The sequence below is a fragment of the Dermacentor albipictus genome, chromosome 4 (assembly GCF_038994185.2).
Source record: "Dermacentor albipictus isolate Rhodes 1998 colony chromosome 4, USDA_Dalb.pri_finalv2, whole genome shotgun sequence".
Taxonomy (NCBI): Eukaryota; Metazoa; Arthropoda; class Arachnida; order Ixodida; family Ixodidae; genus Dermacentor; species Dermacentor albipictus.
In genome coordinates, this window is record NC_091824.1 from 162,081,730 (window position 1) to 162,104,234 (window position 22,505).

General features: G+C 42.5%; 1 protein-coding gene across 4 annotated transcripts in view; it reads left to right on the forward strand.

Annotated features, from left to right (window-relative positions):
- The window catches only part of LOC135900018 (uncharacterized), a 40,809-nt gene continuing 18,304 nt past the window's right edge, over window positions 1–22,505 (forward strand). The window contains exons 1-5 of one of the 4 annotated variants that reach the window (XM_070537760.1): window positions 1–53; window positions 207–313; window positions 2,210–2,251; window positions 6,831–6,907; window positions 16,230–16,348. Coding sequence is in view for 1 of the 4 variants with exons in the window: in XM_070537759.1 (XP_070393860.1) it covers window positions 2,181–2,251; window positions 16,230–16,348 (190 nt within the window). In the remaining 3 variants the exon portion in view is untranslated. Of the gene's footprint in view, window positions 54–206; window positions 314–2,155; window positions 2,252–6,830; window positions 6,908–16,229; window positions 16,349–22,505 lie in introns of those variants that run through there. The other 3 variants (XM_070537761.1, XM_070537762.1, XM_070537759.1) reach the window with 3 other exon arrangements.

Here is a 22,505-nt window from a genome sequence, read left to right on the forward strand (position 1 = left end):
CGCCAGTGTTAGGAAACAGGACGAGACAAGACCAGAGTAAATAACCAAAACAAGTGAGCGCAATTTTACTTAAATTAATGTTTTCATAATCGAGAATACGGATTGAGTTCGGTAGCAACTCATTGCTATCCCTCCTTCTTTATATGGGTAGGCCGTGTTTTTACCAAAGTAATCTTTCTGAACTTCCGTCGCCTACGTGTTTTCAGGTTGGATTCTTGGGGGCAGTCGTATCCAATCCGACCTGCTGATTACGCGCCACCAGAACGTTCGCTCTGCAGTTCTTTGACATTGTACATCAAATCTGTGGTAATGGGTAAGTCACCCGTGTGCAGATGTGTCGCGCTCTCTCTGTTCCCATAGTGGGGACATTCATTTCAAGTCATGGCGAGCCAGTTTATTGACAGTGTGCTGTGTGTTAGAGTACTATACAGAGCCTATAGGTTCGTGGTTGTATGAAGTAACTAGAATAACCCGCATCGCTGCGTGATTGCGCTGTTGCACACCAGTATACTGAAATACTTAAGTCAGGTGCTACATCCCTAGATATTGTATAGTGTAGTGCTCTCAGTATATGGTTATGGAAATCGGGGGCCAAATTCAGAAATATTTTCGTTCATATGTACTCTTTCCCATTGGTCAGGCACTTTGACTAATATTGCGTCAAGCATCATAAGAAATTCTACAGTAATAACCTTTTGTGAACCGTTTTTACTTAGAGATTAGGTTCTATCTAAGAAACATGCTTCTCGTTAACTCAGGCACTTTGACTAATAATGCGTCAAGCATCATAAGAAATTCTACAGTAATAACCTTTTGTGAACCGTTTTTACTTAGAGATTAGGTTCTATCTAAGAAACATGCTTCTCGTTAACTCTGCGTGGTTGCTGTCTCCGGTCATGTGACAGGGCGTTGCTTCTAGGTCCCCTCGCAGGCTTGCCCCTATGATATACCTGTATCTCGTGCCCTGAACCCAGATATTCAGTCTCTAGAGAGAATGTTACATGGAAAGCTAGAGGCCTCGGGTGCCATCCCGACCGCAGTGGCCGCATTTCGAGGTGGGTGAAATACAAGAACGTTCATGTGCTTAGATTCATGTGCATGTTAAAGAATCCCAGGTGGTTAAAATTAATCCGTATAGTCCCTTATTACGGCGCGTTCCATAATCATAGCGTGATTTTAGCGTGTAAAACCGCACAACTACGTTACGTTAATCATTGCTTTGTTTCATAATACCAGCAGAAGAGCAATCTACGTCTGTGGAAGAACATTCAACTTTCGGTAACTTTTATTCTTTCGTTTGTTTCGTGAATTAAATTTAGTAACGCTCATTCCGAAGTATATGAATTGTGCACCAAGAAGGATGCTTCACCTAACTTGAACCGAGGATTTAAAGATATGGTTAACCACAGCTGAATGAAACCAACGACATGGTTTGCCATCATGTGGCTCTATTTAAAGTATTCTTGACATTTTGCTTAATTAATTAATTAACTAAGATCAGGTATGCAAATTTTTTAATATTCCATTTATAAGGCCAAGTGCATTTCGTTGCGTCGTAGAGGGGGTTCAGAAACGACCAATCCAATTTTTTCGCGGCAACGTACAGGCTGCGTGGCGATTTTTTTTTCGGCGTTTAAAGAAAGCCCGCAAAATATGAAATAAAGCCACGTGACTGCGCTCGTGCGCTGAGCCCAAAGATGCTGACGCACTGTGAAGCCGTTGCCTGGAGTCGCGGCCGCTCACTTCGCCACGGTCCGCGCGCACTGTTCTTTCGCACGAAGCGCGGTTGAAGAGCGCTGCAATGCGGTAGCGCATGAGCGCAGTCACGGGGTTTTATTTCATATTTCGAGGGCTTTCTTTAAACGCCTAAAAAAAATTCCCACGCAGCATGTACGTTGCCACAAAAAACTGGATGGTTCGTTTCTGAACCCCCTCTACAACGCAACGAAATGCACTTGGCCATATAAAGTGAATATTAAACATTTTGCATACCTGATCTTAGTTAATTAGCTAATTAAGCGGAATATTAAAGAGATGCTTTAAGGAGCGCCCCATGACGGCAAACCATAAGCCGTTGGTCTCATTCAGCTGCGGCTAATGACTTAAAAAAAATTGAAGTTACGTGAAACACCCTGTATATATAATATTCTCGCAGAAATCTGGCATGCAGCATTTTTAAAATGCTTCTTGCGTATTCCTGTTTGGCTAGCGGAGACACCGACTACGTCACCAAAGGGCGTTTCAACTTTAAGTGAGTTCAATCTTGTGTTATTCTCTAATCAGTGCAATAACGGTGGAGTGAAGCGTGACTTGCGGCAAATTCTAGGCGTTTGTTCGTGCTTCTTGCTTTTGTCTTTGTTTGTATTGTCTAAGTTGCGTGACTGGGAAGTTTTGGTTTACACAAAACCTAGGGTAGCCATTGCCCCATACTCTCACCGGCTGCATGGGTATTTGTGTAGTGCTTTGTAATTACAAGATTATATAAAAAAATGTTAGCTTTGGAAATTCATTTCTTTAAACTCCGCTAGATGAATACATCCACGTTTGTAGTGGGAAGATAGATGCAAATGATCTCACTGTAGGTAATTCTTCACTTTATCCAACATTTCTGATGCATTAGCGGTGAAACATTGCATTCGAACGGGAAAAACTTTCGCTTCTTCCATAACTTTACCTCTTTTTGATTCCTAATTTGGCACCCGCCGTGGTTGCCTATTTAGCCTTCCCTTATGAAAATGGTTATGTCCTTTATGTTTACTGTATGTTTCCCGCAGTTCACATGAGGAAATATCCTTTATGTTTCCTCCATGTTGAAATTTGGCCACTGCTTTTATGTTTCCTTCGTGTGTCCTCCCTTTATGTATCCCTTATGTTACCGTACTTTATGTTTCCTCCATGTTGAAATTTGGCCACTGCTTTTATGTTTCCTTCGTGTGTCCTCCCTTTATGTATCCCTTATGTTACCGTACTTTATGTTTCCTCCATGTTGAAATTTGGCCACTGCTTTTATGTTTCCTTCGTGTGTCCTACCTTTATGCATCCTTTATGTGGCCGCAGTGACTAAATCCTGTATTTTACGTAGACATGCATAGATGAAGAGTTCCGTGTACACATTTTATATTTATAAATTTTTCCTGAGTTAAAAAGTTTTGCATTGGTTTTCATTGTAAGGTTACTGTTCCCTACATGATGCAGCGCATGGATTGAAACTCTGTTATGGCACAGAAATTTATGACAATTTGTTCTAAAATTGCAAACTAATTAGCCTTCATAGATTATTTCAGTATAACACTTGGAGAACCACTGTACGTTCCTCACTGCAGTGCTGCTGTTCTAGTTATGTCTTTGTGACTAATATAATATGTAATGTTTGGATGGAAAGATCAGGTTGGATCAGTGCTTGCACTTTTAAAAGAAAGTTTTGACTATACTTTGCAAAAGTTTGTCTGAAACTACGAACAGTTTATTGGACTATCTGAATGTTACTTCAGTTTGCCACGTCTGCTCACAGCAGACCTCTGGAATGTGTTGCTTGGGTGAGAGCTCACAAGGCACCTGAAAAACAAAACAAAAGCCAATCTTTTTCACTTATTCAAAAATATTCATTTAAGCAAGAACAGCCTGGCCTGTATGCACACAGCGAAGAAACGTGGAGAAGTCAAAAACAGATCATAAAAACATCAGGGCAACACAGAAGCTTTTAACTAATTGTTTGAAAGAGACTGACCTGCCAGTCCACTCAGGTATTAAATTGCTCACAAATTTTTTTAAACATTTCTGCAGCAGCTGCTAAGTAGTACATGACCTATAGGAGTAGGCAACTGGCCAACAAATCTTTGTGTGCCTGCTTGTACAGATGTCTCGTAGTTATATCTCAAGTGGTTACACTGTCATATGGTAAAATTCAGGCGGGAATAAAACCAGCCGCAAACATCAGACTACATGGGAAATTATCACCAAAACTTAAAGATCTAGTAAATCAAATGACCAATCGATTACGAAGGGTCTAAAACCTAGACCGCGATTTTGTAGCGATCCCTTTTCCGATGCTACTCCTTTGCTCATTGATCTGACCGACATTCCGCTGTCGTTATCAACTATAACAGCCAGCCGTGAAAGGTGGGTTATAAGAGTGGCAAACATCGAGCGCAAAGCATCGCAAGCAAATCGCATCCCTTATTGGGCAGTGCTACAAACCACTGTCTTTAACAATCGCAGGAACTCACATCCCGTTCTTCGGATGAAAATATTAATGAAAACGAGCGTCTGATTGAGATGCCTCGATTAAAAAGAAATTTCGCTGTTGTAATGTCGGTCTACATTTGCCCTACAATATAGAAGACAAATACACGAGCACGTCGAAGAACACAAACAATGCAGACAAGTTCTCGCGAAGCTGCACTTCAATCTGAACACTATCAATAAAGTAATCTTCACACAAGCTAATACCTGTTCAAGTGTCAAACATCGCAGTCGCGTGCCAACTCGCGATGCCCGTGACACATCGACATCCATTACAAACGTAACTTGCGGAAATTCATATCTACGGAAGAATTTCTTGCCGGGAAACTACCGAGAAAACAGTAACTTTCAGCGTTTAGGTAAATATTTGCCCATTAAGTCCCAACAATCGGCGGTGGTAGCACATCACTCCATAAAGCAAGTAAGCGGTAAGAAATGATACATTTCACGGAAACTCCCCTCGTGAAACGCTTTGCTAAATGTGCACAGCAACATGGTCAACGTACGCTCAGAAAGTGTTCTGTTGTCGTTCCACAAAGCTTACTACATGAACCAAAAGCTGCGAGAATGCGCGCAAGCGTCAGATCTGCTTACCTTCAATGTGGTCAGCAAACGGCTTCTTCGTCTCGCAGGCACCACGCGGCGACACTCTTTCCAGCGCGAACACTGTTGAATCGCCGATGAACACCAGCGCACGAAAGCACAACTGTCAACAAATTCTTTCACGCACCATAATTCGAAGCCACAGTATCAGGTATTCCACGAGCGAACGCGGACAGGCGAGAACAAAGGCCGCTCGGACGGGCGCTACACAAGACACTGGCGTATCACACGAAACATAAGGCGAACTAATGGCGTTACACGAGTCCAGAGGTTTCCTGATGGTTAATGCACACGGTACGGATCACAGTTTGTTTAGGCACTTCGAAAATATGATTAAATTACTGTGTAACGAACACTCTCACCGCTCACAGCAAAACAACGTGACCCAGCTCACCGTCAACCGTTACACTGCGGCAGCGCCGCACTGCGGTTAAAACGTGAATTTAGCCTCCGAGATCTACATTTTTCTTTAGGGCGTGCATTTTGGAAAAGCACGGCCTTCGAGATTTAAAAACGTCGTTGCTGGAAGGAAGGCTGGTATTTAAACACAAATTATTGATTTTGAAGTGTCTTGGTGCGCTGTCTTGTTTTTTTAAAGTATATGCAGAGATTTTAGACGAACTATGCGCGAACGCTTGTCCTGTGGTTTGTCGGCGGACACGAGCCAATCAGCGCGCATCATGTGCTGTTCCGTCGCTTGGGATGGCGCACGGTGTGCGGGCAGCCGCGAGAGCTTTGACGCCTACCGATCAGAAATTCGGAATTGCAACACATATACACGCTTCTTATGGTGCCCAGTGGCGTGTTTTTGAGAATGTCAGGCTTTATCTTGCATAGGTGGCACCATATTTGCTCGTAGCGTAAGGAATGAAGGCGACAAAATGTGGCGATAGCTGGCTTGCAGCGGCAGCGGAACTTCGGCCAAAGTGAAACAGGCGTACTGCTTGCATGCTCGCGTAATCAAATACGGCCATACTCCGCACACAACTTTCATACTTAGCCAACTCACAATTATAAATTGTTCAGTTGTACGCCCAAGCAAGCATTTACGGGATCCGCGCTGCCCTGCTTCTACGCGTGCTAATATCGACACAGCAGTTACTCGTACTTATGGTCAGCGCGAAAGCGACACGGACAAAAGGAAGAAACACAACAAGACGGCGCTGTTTCTTCGGAGTGTTCCTTGTTTCCGCGTTGCTTTTGCGCTGTTGCTAAAGGTACGATGAATCGTAACCAACTCGCCCACTATATGCTCTATGTTACCTACGTGTGTACTGAAGTGCACACCTAGGTAACATCCTGCCGTAAACACAAAGGACACATCCTACAAGAATTATAATAAGGGTTGTTTTCTTGGACCAAATGAAAGCATAAGTCAAGATTTAGTACTTACAATGACTCTGCTGAGTGTATCAATGCCTGTCACACAGTACAGATAGATCTGCCTATATTATATGTAAAGACAGTTGTTATGTGCACTCTATGTTACCTACATGTGCACTCAAGTGTACACTCAGGTAACACATAGTGCACATCCAGTTAACATCCTGCCGTAAACATAAAGGACACATCCTAGAGGCATAATAAAGGTAACTTCCTCGAGGTATACGTTAGGATGAGTAAACACGTAGTACACACAAAGTTCACATCCTGGAGGTCACACAAAGGACAAGGAAACATAAAGGTCACATAGGACACAAGAAGGAAACATAAAGGAAACATAAAGGCAATGGCCATTTTCATAGGGGTTGGCGTCGCGCTCCATTCGCGAGGTCACGGGATCAAAACCCGACCGCGGCTGCTGCAGTTCGATAGAGAAGAAATGCAAAAACGCACGTGTACCATGCATTGCATGCACGTTAATGAATCCCAGGTAGTCAAAACGATTCCGGAGACCCCCACAACGCGTGCCGCAGAATCATATCCGTATTTTGACACATAAAAACGCCAAATTTAATTCTTAATTTGTCATTTTTGTGGTGCAGGTGCTAGCGGTCTCAGAGCATCTTGTAAACTTATAAATTATACCAACCTTCACGACACGGTGTGACACCGAGTGCAGGTACGAAATAACTGCAATCTTGCGCGTTGTAGGTAGGATGTTGACGTTGATTCATCTTAAAAACAAATCAATGAAAAGCTCGGCAGAGTTAGTGGGGCTGTTTAGAGAAAAGCGGAGAGTGGGATGGCTTGTCAGAGTAACGCATACACAATTAATCAAACCACCAGCTTTACACCTTGAGGTAAGGGTCCTCTTTACAAAAAGTCTTTCAGCAAAACACACATAGGCCAATCTGGTCGTTGTATCAATCTTGACATGAGGTAACATATTAAAGTACATCCAGGTTTAATTTATAAATTCATTGTGGTTCATGTGGCTGCTCACCAGATTTCACTAAAGCTTTTATTCTTATGAGGTACATTAGTCGGAGACCCGCGAAGTTGTCAAAGCTTTCCATATTGACAAGCATACGCAGTCTTGTGTGAGCCAGCCATGCATCGCTTTAACTAAGCAGGAGTTTGCTTTTCTAGGTAATACATGAGTGCACCTCGTCCATCCGACTGCTGATATTGTCACCTCGCTTTTGACAGTCTCATATTCTTCATTTTGTGTGCGTGCGTGTGCATGTGTGCGCGTGCGCGCGCGTGCGTGCGTGATTCTGTATATTTAATCGACTTTCAATAAACGTTCAGTTCAAAAACAACGCTTCTATTGTTCTTACACTTTCCTTGTCACCGTTCTTTTTTTTTTCTTTTTGCGCTGTAAATCACGAATCTGTAGCCACCCGCACAGTACTCCATTCTTGTTGAGTACTTGTCTACCGCCTGTAGACTCACGCCATTGTCATTCGGATACCATTCGCAGGATTCTTGTCGTTTACTTAAAACAATTTGAAATGTTCGTATGCTGTGTTTTGCGTGCCGTCATGGAATGGAATGCGTAAAATTCCCAGGCCGACGCAGCTTCACGGCCTGAAGAAGCGAGCGAGATTTAGCATGATGTCATGAAACTGTTGTATAAGAGTTAACAGTCAATGAATCGAATTACAGCCATCCTGTTTGTAAACTATGCTGCCTGCTCAATCAAACGTTTACATTAAGCAAAATGTCTGCGTTGCCTGTTCTCGCAAACGTCGGGAACAACTCAACTTTTGATCACATCGAAAAAGGCACATAAAGTGAATCTATCCTGATTTCGTTTCTCTCAAACGTGTACACGCAGTCGATGCCCTTATGAAAATGGTTATGTCCTTTATGTTTACTGTATGTTTCCCGCAGTTCACATGAGGAAATATCCTTTATGTTTCCTCCATGTTGAAATTTGGCCACTGCTTTTATGTTTCCTTCGTGTGTCCTCCCTTTATGTATCCCTTATGTTACCGTACTTTATGTTTCCTCCATGTTGAAATTTGGCCACTGCTTTTATGTTTCCTTCGTGTGTCCTCCCTTTATGTATCCCTTATGTTACCGTACTTTATGTTTCCTCCATGTTGAAATTTGGCCACTGCTTTTATGTTTCCTTCGTGTGTCCTACCTTTATGCATCCTTTATGTGGCCGCAGTGACTAAATCCTGTATTTTACGTAGACATGCATAGATGAAGAGTTCCGTGTACACATTTTATATTTATAAATTTTTCCTGAGTTAAAAAGTTTTGCATTGGTTTTCATTGTAAGGTTACTGTTCCCTACATGATGCAGCGCATGGATTGAAACTCTGTTATGGCACAGAAATTCATGACAATTTGTTCTAAAATTGCAAACTAATTAGCCTTCATAGATTATTTCAGTATAACACTTGGAGAACCACTGTACGTTCCTCACTGCAGTGCTGCTGTTCTAGTTATGTCTTTGTGACTAATATAATATGTAATGTTTGGATGGAAAGATCAGGTTGGATCAGTGCTTGCACTTTTAAAAGAAAGTTTTGACTATACTTTGCAAAAGTTTGTCTGAAACTACGAACAGTTTATTGGACTATCTGAATGTTACTTCAGTTTGCCACGTCTGCTCACAGCAGACCTCTGGAATGTGTTGCTTGGGTGAGAGCTCACAAGGCACCTGAAAAACAAAACAAAAGCCAATCTTTTTCACTTATTCAAAAATATTCATTTAAGCAAGAACAGCCTGGCCTGTATGCACACAGCGAAGAAACGTGGAGAAGTCAAAAACAGATCATAAAAACATCAGGGCAACACAGAAGCTTTTAACTAATTGTTTGAAAGAGACTGACCTGCCAGTCCACTCAGGTATTAAATTGCTCACAAATTTTTTTAAACATTTCTGCAGCAGCTGCTAAGTAGTACATGACCTATAGGAGTAGGCAACTGGCCAACAAATCTTTGTGTGCCTGCTTGTACAGATGTCTCGTAGTTATATCTCAAGTGGTTACACTGTTATATGGTAAAATTCAGGCGGGAATAAAACCAGCCGCAAACATCAGACTACATGGGAAATTATCACCAAAACTTAAAGATCTAGTAAATCAAATGACCAATCGATTACGAAGGGTCTAAAACCTAGACCGCGATTTTGTAGCGATCCCTTTTCCGATGCTACTCCTTTGCTCATTGATCTGACCGACATTCCGCTATCGTTATCAACTATAACAGCCAGCCGTGAAAGGTGGGTTATAAGAGTGGCAAACATCGAGCGCAAAGCATCGCAAGCAAATCGCATCCCTTATTGGGCAGTGCTACAAACCACTGTCTTTAACAATCGCAGGAACTCACATCCCGTTCTTCGGATGAAAATATTAATGAAAACGAGCGTCTGATTGAGATGCCTCGATTAAAAAGAAATTTCGCTGTTGTAATGTCGGTCTACATTTGCCCTACAATATAGAAGACAAATACACGAGCACGTCGAAGAACACAAACAATGCAGACAAGTTCTCGCGAAGCTGCACTTCAATCTGAACACTATCAATAAAGTAATCTTCACACAAGCTAATACCTGTTCAAGTGTCAAACATCGCAGTCGCGTGCCAACTCGCGATGCCCGTGACACATCGACATCCATTACAAACGTAACTTGCGGAAATTCATATCTACGGAAGAATTTCTTGCCGGGAAACTGCCGAGAAAACAGTAACTTTCAGCGTTTAGGTAAATATTTGCCCATTAAGTCCCAACAATCGGCGGTGGTAGCACATCACTCCATAAAGCAAGTAAGCGGTAAGAAATGATACATTTCACGGAAACTCCCCTCGTGAAACGCTTTGCTAAATGTGCACAGCAACATGGTCAACGTACGCTCAGAAAGTGTTCTGTTGTCGTTCCACAAAGCTTACTACATGAACCAAAAGCTGCGAGAATGCGCGCAAGCGTCAGATCTGCTTACCTTCAATGTGGTCAGCAAACGGCTTCTTCGTCTCGCAGGCACCACGCGGCGACACTCTTTCCAGCGCGAACACTGTTGAATCGCCGATGAACACCAGCGCACGAAAGCACAACTGTCAACAAATTCTTTCACGCACCATAATTCGAAGCCACAGTATCAGGTATTCCACGAGCGAACGCGGACAGGCGAGAACAAAGGCCGCTCGGACGGGCGCTACACAAGACACTGGCGTATCACACGAAACATAAGACGAACTAATGGCGTTACACGAGTCCAGAGGTTTCCTGATGGTTAATGCACACGGTACGGATCACAGTTTGTTTAGGCACTTCGAAAATATGATTAAATTACTGTGTAACGAACACTCTCACCGCTCACAGCAAAACAACGTGACCCAGCTCACCGTCAACCGTTACACTGCGGCAGCGCCGCACTGCGGTTAAAACGTGAATTTAGCCTCCGAGATCTACATTTTTCTTTAGGGCGTGAATTTTGGAGAAGCACGGCCTTCGAGATTTAAAAACGTCGTTGCTGGAAGGAAGGCTGGTATTTAAACACAAATTATTGATTTTAAAGTGTCTTGGTGCGCTGCCTTGTTTTTTTAAAGTATATGCAGAGATTTTAGACGAACTATGCGCGAACGCTTGTCCTGTGGTTTGTCGGCGGACACGAGACAATCAGCGCGCATCATGTGCTCTTCCGTCGCTTGGGATGACGCACGGTGTGCGGGCAGCCGCGAGAGCTGTGACGCCTACCGATCAGAAATTCGGAATTGCCACACATATACACGCTTCTTATGGTGCCCAGTGGCGTGTTTTTGAGAATGTCAGGCTTTATCTTGCATAGGTGGCACCATATTTGCTCGTAGCGTAAGGAATGAAGGCGACAAAATGTGGCGATAGCTGGCTTGCAGCGGCAGCGGAACTTCGGCCAAAGTGAAACAGGCGTACTGCTTGCATGCTCGCGTAATCAAATACGGCCATACTCCGCACACAACTTTCATACTTAGCCAACTCACAATTATAAATTGTTCAGTTGTACGCCCAAGCAAGCATTTACGGGATCCGCGCTGCCCTGCTTCTACGCGTGCTAATATCGACACAGCAGTTACTCGTATTTGTGGTCAGCGCGAAAGCGACACGGACAAAAGGAAGAAACACAACAAGACGGCGCTGTTTCTTCGGAGTGTTCCTTGTTTCCGCGTTGCTTTTGCGCTGTTGCTAAAGGTACGATGAATCGTAACCAACTCGCCCACTATATGCTCTATGTTACCTACGTGTGTACTGAAGTGCACACCTAGGTAACATCCTGCCGTAAACACAAAGGACACATCCTACAAGAATTATAATAAGGGTTGTTTTCTTGGACCAAATGAAAGCATAAGTCAAGATTTAGTACTTACAATGACTCTGCTGAGTGTATCAATGCCTGTCACACAGTACAGATAGATCTGCCTATATTATATGTAAAGACAGTTGTTATGTGCACTCTATGTTACCTACATGTGCACTCAAGTGTACACTCAGGTAACACATAGTGCACATCCAGTTAACATCCTGCCGTAAACATAAAGGACACATCCTAGAGGCATAATAAAGGTAACTTCCTCGAGGTATACGTTAGGATGAGTAAACACGTAGTACACACAAAGTTCACATCCTGGAGGTCACACAAAGGACAAGGAAACATAAAGGTCACATAGGACACAAGAAGGAAACATAAAGGAAACATAAAGGCAATGGCCATTTTCATAGGGGTGAGAGCCAGCTCTCGTTTCTTAATTCTTTGTTTTTACTGCAACACAACAGAAAGTCGGTAAGTACGAAACAAATTTTGTTTAAAGAAGCTTACCGTCCCGTAGCAAAATGGCCAGTCATTCCAGTATACTTTGCTTGCTATTAAAAAATAACGAGTAAAATGGAAACAAAAAGGAAAGGTGTGTAATTACGAGTGTTTTGACAGATGAGGTAAGAACTCTTCATTCAACGCACGATGGAGACTGCTAAGCATACGCTTACAGTGAAACTAACGTCTAACGTTGGTAGCAGTCAAAGCTGATGACTCGACTACTTAACTAGGAGAAGTGACTGCCTTCTCCTTGTGCCTGCACGTTTATATGATGTGATGGGACGCTATATGAGCTGCTAAGGACGTGAAAGAAAGCATATTTTCGCAATGAATAGTATAACATGCTCTTCCCTCTTTTTTATAACGCGAAAGTTTTTTTTTGCGAAGGGCATTCTAAAAAATAAAGAAAAAATGAGGAGGTGCACCTTGTCTGACAGGCAAATATTTGCTTTTCTGCAAAACGCAATGCAAAGCACAGTTACATACGCATTATCTTGTAATCAAACGAAAACAATAAAAACAATAAAAATGATCTGACAGGGGATGAATGGGAACAGTTTTGCGAGTAGACAGAAATACAATAGAATTCCGCACATGGTGTGTTTCTTTGTATAGCCTTTAATTGAACCATTTCAAGAAATTTAGCTTCGATTAACGTGAATTTTAACAAGTGCGCTGGATTGTTGTATTTTCGAGGTCGTTTTGAAAGACCGCTTTAAAGAAACTGATATTTGATGCTCCGGCTAAGAGCGGTAGAACCCAGCACTTTTGTTTCCGCAGGCTTAAAGAGTTTCTGTGAGAACGTTTTTTTTACCTCGAACTGACTTTAAAAAATTGGCGGTAGCAGATAGCGCTGTTCAATCTTTTTAGGTGAATTCGTCAAGAGGCGGGTGTTACTTGCATGATAAAATATAATCATCATGTAATTAACAAGGTACTAATCAACGTTTAACGTATTTTCTAACTTTTCTGCAGTCCCGGAATTGAAACCGCATAGGTATTGAAGTTAAATTCATACCGCAGAAGTCATGAGATATAGCACCAATTTCGAGATACTTGTCCCGTAAATATGCCACGGTATTCATTAGCGTTCCAGTTAACTTTGTCCCGTAGTGCACAAGTTACACTTCTGGGAAAAAATAAAGTCGGGCATCAATCTATTTATTAACATAATTTAGGAACGGATATCTTTAAACGGATGGCAGATCATTCTGTTGAATTCTGATTTCAGACGAATTCCCAAAGCTTAGGGAATTCGCAAATGGCCTATTTAAGCTCATGACGACAGCACAAGCTAGCGGGGTGCCTGGTCCTGCCGGCATCCCAGTCGACAAGAGAGCGTATGGCCACTAAGGATTCCGTATGATGCTGAGAGCTGTAACACGAAGGAAAAGAAACGAAGTGGGCCACATGTGCGCGATTGCTTAAAATTGCGATGTGTGTTCGTGGAGCGAGGCTAAGTGCGCTCTCCACTAAAGCAAAGCGTCCGAGAATGAATCACACTCTGGTGTCACAAACACAAGATAATGGGGAAAACGAAGTGTGTCGCCTAGTATGTTTTGCAGAGTCCGTGGTTACTAGTTCATCAACGCTTTGCCGCGTCTTTCTCCGCCGTTTCGCTCGGGTGCACATGGAATTCGGCGAAGTTCAACTCTGGGCGTCACCAGAGTTGATATTCGCAGAAGTATTTAAATATCTTCACAAATACGAGGGGAAACACGTTGAGGTCAAATGTTGCAGATAGTAAGTGTACTCTGTAGTAGCAACAATTTGATTTGGGCTAGTTGGTTCATCTCGAGTCTAACTTGAAGTAGCACTCATACTGTTGTGTTTTTGATTCCTATCCTCGTCGTCTTCGCGCTGCTTGAAGTTCTACTTAAGTATATAGACTCCTTTGAAACCCTTAAATATTATGTGGTAAAATGCAAAAGCCCCTAACAAAGTAACGAATTGTAAGCCATCGGTCTTTCACTCTAGGACCTCCTTCTGTATGTACCATTTATGATGTGTGTGTATATATTTGCTATATTAATAAAGCTTGATTTATTAATAGTTTTAGTGAATATTAAATGCGTCGTGGCAGCCGGATGACTATAGACAAATTTCGAAGACTAGTCATAAGTAGAATGCAGATATTGAGGTGAAAATTTGCAAATAGTGAGTATACGGCAAATGCGTAACCTTGAAGAGTTGCTGCTAAAACACTCTGAATATCGTGATCATTTGTTATTTGCTAAGTGAGTCTGTAGCTGGTACACTTGCTGCAGCTGGTGCAATGCACTGTCAAAGTTTTTATCAGTGTTCATAAGCATTTCTGCAGGCTTGAGTGATCTCTGTGGAGTGTGCAGCTTCAGCTAAAGGTAATTTTAAAAAAAAATATTGCAGGCATTTAGTGGTTATATATCAACAACAGAATCTGTTATTAATGTACACCTAGTAAGTACTTTCATAGATCTGGTATTATTATTATTATTATTATTATTATTATTATTATTATTATTATTATTATTATTATTATTATTATTATTATTATTATTATTGCACGTTCAAGCTGGTTCGAGATTCATTTCGTTGTACCAGTGTAAGGCTCGCACCCCGTACAAGCTTGGCTGTCAATGCTAGCACGCACCACCACCATTGACAACCACAGATACAGGTCTCGCTACCAATGAACAGCTGTACTTCATTGCCCAATAATCCAACGCTCTAGGATTCGGAAGTGCTCAGTGTAGTTCTGGATACTGCGCTCAAGAGTGAGCTCTCACTGTTTGGCGCCAAGGAACACTCGATGCAGGGACACGAACATTCACGCGATCATGCTCCTTTTCGGTTGGCTCAAGCTTTAGCTTCGGTGTCAAATTATCGTGAAGCAAAGTATAAGCGACGAATACGACCACGAGGAATTAATAGGCCAACGGAAAGGCGCCTCGGCGCCATGGAAGCCTCTTCCCCGTGACTTTGTCCCTTCCATACCAGGCGACAGCAGGACTACTCACGTCCTTTTAAAATAATATTTTGCTACCATGGCGTCGACATTTACGAATCAAATCATTTGTCGGTTGGTCGTTGCTATGCCATGGAGGTTGTATTCATATAAGAGGTTCCCCATATTCCCAGATCCCAATAAACATCCCTAAATCTCAATAAAGAAAGGTGTCAGACAGGGAGATACGATCTCTCCAATGCTATTCACAGCGTGTTTACAGGAGGTATTCAGAGACCTGGATTGGGAAAAATTGGAGATAAGAGCTAATGGAGAATACCTTAATAACTTGCGATTCGCTAATGATATTGCCTTGCTTAGTAACTCAGGGGACCGATTGCAATGCATGCTCACTGACCTGGAGAGGCAAAGCAGAAGGGTGGGTCTAAACATTAATCTGCAGAAAACCAAAGTAATGTTTAACAGCCTCGGAAGAGAACAGCCGTTTACGATAGGTAGCGAGGCACTGGAAGTGGCAAGGGAATACATCTACTTGGTGCAGGTAGCGACCACGGATCCGGATCACGAGACTGAAATAATCAGAAGAATAAGAATGGGCTGGGGTGCATTTGGCAGGCATTCTCAGATCATGAACAGCAGGTTGCCATTATCCTTCAAGAGAAAAGTGTATAGTAGCTGTGTATTACCAGTACTCACGTACGGGGTGGAAACCTGGAGGCTTACGAAAAGGGTTATACTTAAATTGAGGATGACGCAACGAACTATGGAAAGAAGAATTATGGGTGTAACGTTAAGGGATAAGAAAAGAGCAGATTGGGTGGGGGAACAAACGCGAGTGAATGACATCTTAGTTGAAATCAAGAAAAAGAAATGGGCATGGGCAGGGCATGTAATGAGGAGGGAAGATAACCGGTGGTCATTAGGGGTTACGGACTGGATCCCAAGGGAAGGGAAGCGTAGCAGGGGGCGGCAGAAAGTTAGGTGGGCGGATGAGATTAAGAAGTTTGCAGGGACAACATGGCCACAATTAGTACATGACCGGGGTAGTTGGAGAAGTATGGCAGTGGCCTTTGCCCTACAGTGGGCGTAACCAGGCTGATAACGATGATGACGATGAATGATGCCATGGAGAGTCTCGTAGTGTATGTCCTGCGTTCTAGAAAGTACGCACGTGACAGAGCTTCGTTTATGAGGCGCTGATATGACGCCGTAACATTATGTCTCTTTCACCCTACCGTCACGGTATCGCAGGCTCCTCGGCGGAAGCAACCTGACTTTGCTGACCATCATTTTCGTTGTCCTGGTCGCGGCCATCGCCCTGCTTGCAAAGATAACTTTGCCAAAGGGAGCGTCAGTACGGGAGACCACCCGTGAGTCAGCATTCGTGGTGAACGTTCAACCACTCACAGACGGCGGCACTGCTGATTCAAACCATGACTTGCTCTGAAGTGAACGGTCGTCATGAACCTGAGTCGCCATCAAAGTGATTTTATGAATTATCGCAGGCACAAAAAAGAAAGCTATCCACTGCGGTGGCTCAATGGCTATGGCGTTGCTACTTGGCACAAGGTTGCGAGTTCGATTCCCGGCCGCGGCAACCGCATTTACATAGGGACGAAATGAAAAAAAAAATGTCTGTGTGTAAAAAACGAGTGCGCGTTAAAATATACCCCAGGTGGTCAAGCTTAATCTAGATCTGCTTCTAGATCTAGATCTAGATAAGCTATAGATGTTGCTTTGGGACCTTTGGCTAAATGAATGAATGAATGAATGAATGAATGAATGAATGAATGAATGAATGAATGAATTGAATTGAGCAGAACAATATATAAAGGCTGTCTGATCCGAAAGAGGTTTAAATGAGCTCTGCAGCATTCCTCTATACGCACGCTGGTGGTTGTCAGTCCATGACAATTAATAATTCTCACGGCGCCGTAATGTGCGTTTTTTGAAGTGGTTGTGATCATGCAGTTTTTAGCAAAGTTTCACTGGAACTACGTATTTTCCACGGTCACTAAAGAAAGCTAGGCGCATATTGCTGGACTACTTATTTGAGGAATTTCGTGTGTTCCTGTAAGTGTTGATGTTCTTTCTTTCTGTGTACATAATATATTTGCGACTTTTTTAATATTTCAATTTATTTAGCATTTTTCGTTTATTATTACTTTTTCAATTTCTGTTTTCTAATGAGTAGTGCTCCTTGGTGCTCCCGTTAGCTGCCGGGCGCTGCCCCACAAGCCAATGTGGCTTTGGCATGCCCGCTCTTGTACTGTGCGCACAATAATAATAATAATAATAATAATAATAATAATAATAATAATAATAATAATAATAATAATAATAATAATAATAATAATAATAATAATAACGTTTATTCATAATATAGCCACTATGTATGCTGTCATCAAATTTTAAATTGCATTTTCATCCGGTCGGCTCGGTTTGTTTCTTCCTTTCTATGTTGCGCTGTACCAGTTTTAGAATGCAATACCAACTTGCCCAACCCTAGTGAAGTTGCTATTTGTGGCTTTGCTTAAACGTGTAAGGGAAACGTATTCAGTGGCTGATTACAGAAAAAGAAAGTAAAGGAAGAAGCGTTGTTGCTCACGACTGGTCAAATATACTCTTAAACAAATGTACACCTTTTGAGGTGTATATTTGCCACACAACAATAATCGTCATCTGTCGTACTTGCGTTTCCTTTCTTTAAAGTTGGGCTACTAAGCACGAGGTCACGGGATCGAATCCCGCAACGGCGGCCGCATCTCGATGGGGACGAAATGCGAAAACATCCGTGTATTCAGATTTAGGTGCACGTTAAGGAACCACAGGTGGTCCAAATTTCCGGAGTTCCCCACTACGGCGTGCCTCATAATCAGAAAGCGGTTTTGGCACGTAAAACCCCGTAATGTTTTTTTCTTGAAAGCGCCGCGCTCGCTACTTTCCAGCAGAGAATGCTCTGTCATGCTAATAACGCGCATGCCCTTAGTAACTTGGAAGTACCGGGTTCACAGCGTTAAAGGAAGGACAGATGACGATTATTCTTGTGGGACAAGATACGACCCAAAAGGTGTAATCTTGCTTAAGAGTCCTGCGTGCCGTGCATGTGCTGCGCTCTCCGCCTAAACACGCGCTCTTTCTTTTTTTACTTGCCTTCAGGCCTCAAAAGAAAACCCCGTGCACTGAACACGTAAAAAAAAAAAAACGGCCCGCAGCGCGCTGAGTCGCGTACCTCAGGACCTTATTAAAGTTTCGCATCCATCCATCCATCCAAGAACAGGTCTGTCTCTATGTAGGTAATGCAGACTCTCTACATAAAATTACACCATTTGAGGTGTATCTTGTTCCCAAACAGTAATCATCATTTGGCTTGCGCTTCACTTTTTATTTATTTATTTATTTATTTATTTATTTATTTATTTATTTTGTAACACTGCCAGTCTCTTTCCGAGACCATAGCAGGTGGGCATGCAGATTGTACATGCAGGTATAGTAATACATCAGCACCACACGGCGAAACAGAAACAGGAATCCAATGCAGTGACAGTCATCACAAAGGTAGAAGAGCGAAAGTTATATACGTAATTAGTAATGAATGCCGAGCTGAAATTCGGTGAACACACTTATAACGCTTATGACATATACACACTTATAATAGAAATAATATACAAAACACACATTTTTCGCCTCAGATGACACAAAGTACACAACAGCAAAAGATAACAGAAATTATGCATGAATTGGAGTGGTACGCAGGCATATAACAGCAAACCTGAAAACACTCTGTTGTGAGCACTCGGCCACTAACCTGCTTCCAATGATGGCGAAATGCCTCTAGGGCTGAGAACGTTACGACATTAACATATATATATATATATATATATATATATATATTTTGAGGCAAAGTCCGATAATGAATTCGCGTTAGTAACCGATGGGTCTAAACAATTCCATTCCCTTACAGCAAGTGGAAAAAAAAGAGCTCTCTAAAGTGTCATTGTGGTAAGAGTACTCTTTCAGTGTGGATGAATGTTTCTGCCGGGTTACGCGGCATTCTGATAGACGGATGTACAAGGATGTGTCAATCTTATGATACTTGTGAAGTAGCTGAAAAAGAAATTTCAGGCGCACTTGTTTTGCTCTAATCGCCAGTGTTTGGAGGCCAGAGCTTGTTAACATATTTGTGGGAGAATGAGAGCGCTTATATTTGTTGCAGTTGAATCTTGCAACCTTCCTCTGTACATTTTCTAGTTTGTTAATGTTAGTGACTGTATAAGAAAACCATACTGTGCAAGCGTATTCTAATACCGGGCTAACATATGTAGTATAGGATAAAAGCTTGGCGGATTGAGAGGCCAGCCGGAGGCATCTGCGAAGATAAAGCAGCTTGCACAGAGCAACTGAAGTAATATTGGTAATGTACGCATCCCATCTGAGGTTTGAAACAACTGTGACACCGAAATATTTTTATTCATTCACTTTTTGAAGCCTAGTGCTTTTAATGCTGTAATTATATTTGATAGCTTCTTTCTTTCGCGTTATCGTCATACATGCTGATTTTTTGGGGGTTAATCGACATTTGCCACGTGTCGCACCAGTTCTAGAGATGGTTTAAGGAATCACTGAGTGCAAGGTGATCTGAATGACTGTTAATTAATTTCTTTATAAATAATGCAGTCGTCGGCGAAGAGCCTAATTTTGCAAGAGATATTGTCTGTGATATCATTAATAAAAATAAGAAATAACAAAAGCCCCAGAACTGAGCCTTGTGGTACTCTGGACGTGACAGGCAGGGTTTCTGATGATACTTGCTCAAACAGGGCATATTGGGAACGGTCAGTTAAAAAGTCTTCAATCCAACGTGTTAAAAATCCATCTCCGATAATACTTCGGATCTTTGCAACTGTTGTGACATACGTACTCAAAGACCTTAGAGAAGTCTAGTAGTACAATATCTGTTTGCGCGCAGTTGTTAATAGACAGAGCTAAATCATGAACAACCTCTGTTAGTTGCGTTATAGTTGATAATGTGCTACGGATCCCGTGCTGGCTAGATGACAAAATGCCGGTCGTCTAAAAAAACGATTAGGTTTTTTTAAGATTATATGTTCCAGTATTGTGCACGCCGTGCTGGTTAACAATATTGGTCTGAAGTTTGAAGGGTCGTCGCTACTTCTTCCTTTGGGGATGGGTGTTAGCTTGTTTCCAATTATCTGGAAGTTTTGATACGGCAAGATATTTGCGCAAACCAAACCAAGGTATTTACTGTACCATTCTGCACATCGCTTAACAAAAGGATTCAGGACGCCGTCTGGTCCCGAAGATTTTTTTGGGTCTAGTTCGAGGAAAAGACTAAATATTCCTTCGTCATATACATCTATTGGGTTGATTCCTGAAATGTCGGGCGGTACAAGGTGCCGGATTTTTTCGTTATCTTTTGTGAAGACAGAGGGGGAAAAAGTTCTAATGTTAGTTCAAGACTGCCTGTTTTCCTAGGACGGAAATGCTTCTAGAACCTCTGCGGTTTGCCAGTAATGAATTATGGTAACGTTACTTTGAAGTAATTTTCTTTTGCTTGCTTTGTTTTAGTCTTGAAGTTCGAAATGGCTGTTTTTAGTTTTGATACATTCGCACTGCCACACTTTTTCTTTACCATTTTCCGTAGTCGTTTAACTTCCCGCTCTGCGTGTAGATTTTCTCTTGTTATCGAGGGTTTATTTCTTTGGAGCCACGTAAGCCGTAGTGGAATAAAGTTATTCATGCAGTAATAAACAATGTTCTTGAATCGTAGCCAGGGGTCATTTACAGTTGTGGCAGGATCAAAGTTCAATTCCATGAACTCGTCAAATTCATGAACTAGACAAGTTAGTACCCCGGCGTTATCTGCTTTACTGAAGTGTAAGCTGTGATCGAGTGTTAACCGGCAGATGGGCAATCTGTGGTCCGAAATACCCTCAACAACTTCAACTTGCGCGTTATTAACAATAAGGTGATTACTAATAAGTATAAGATCTAATTTATTTGTGGCTGTTCCTTGAACACGCATTGGGCATAAAACAATTGATGGAGGTTGAAATTTAACCTTAAATCGAATAAAGCCTCTGAACTCTGCGAGGTGTGGTGCATGCTACTCCAATTTATGTCAGCAAGGTTAAAATCACCCATTAATATGACTGCAGAGCTACGGACATGTTTCTGAAGGAAATCGTGGGTGGAAACTATGGATTCGGGACCAGAGGATGGGCGACGATAAAGGCAACCTGCCACTATGTTTGTAACATTGCACGCTATATTGCAGAAAACCGCCTCTGTGTTCGGGACATGAGGCAGCAGTATATATGAAACGGAACGTCCAATTACCGCTGCCAAACCTTTGCCACGAGATGGTCTGTCTTTTCGTGTGACCGCGTAGTTAGGAGGAGTGAATTCCTGGTCGAGTAGAGCTGGTGGGAGCCAGGTTTCTGTGATTGCCGCAATGCCTGGTTCATAGAGTAGCAACAAGTCTTCAAGTGCCTGCACTTTATTCGCGACACTTCTGGCGTTCACGTTTAGTAATGTTACTTTTTGTTCCGAGTGGTGCTCCGAGTGCTCGGACGACTTGGTATTTCGTAGTTTTTTTTTGTTTAGTTGCACCCTTTATTCTTTCTAGTCATCCCAAACAAACGCGCAGTGATTTACGAACAGCTCATCGAAATCCAGCGCTACATTTTCTTTTTTGTCTCGGTTTGGTTTCGCACTGTCGCCAAGATTCTTCCGTATTTCGCGAGTTTTGCGACAGAAATCTTCACCAATAGCGTAATTGGCGCCCTTGAGATACTTGCCACTCATTAATATAGCTCCCTTCTGTCGCGAATCTACACGCTTGAAGATAACTGGTCTGGTTTTGTTGGGAGTGGTCTACCTAGCCGGTGGATGCGTTCAATCGGAATCGGTTGTAAAGTTATGGGGTTTTACGTGCCAAAACCACTTTCTGATTATGAGGCACGCCGTAGTGGAGGGCTCCGGAAATTTCGATTACCCGGGGATCTTTAACGTGCACCTAAATCTAAGTACACGGGCGTCTTCGCATTTCGCCCCCATCGAAATGCGGCCGCCGTGGCCGGGATTCGATCCCGCGACCTCGTGCTCAGCAGCCCAACACCATAGCCACTGAGCAACCACGGCGGGTCGCAATCGGTTGTAGCTTAAGTTTATTTTGTATGACGTTTTTGTTTACTGCTTGTTCGAGGGTTTCACTTGTCTCAGTTTTTGTTTCCGGCAGTCCATAGACGATTAGGTTGGATCTCCTGCTCCTGTTTTCGAGGTCGTCTATTCTCTTTTCTAATATTTGCATTACCCTAGTCATAGAGTTAAGTTGCGTTTTGCAATGCCCCAGTTCTACTTCCAGCCCTGACAGAGCTTCAAGGTTTTTATCGATATCTACTAACCGTTTTTCTTGTATTTCCTTAATATTGCTTGCAATGTCCTTTAGTTGGTTACAAATTTCTGCAAGGCCGGGGCCAGGATTGTTTTCAATGTCTCCTCCCA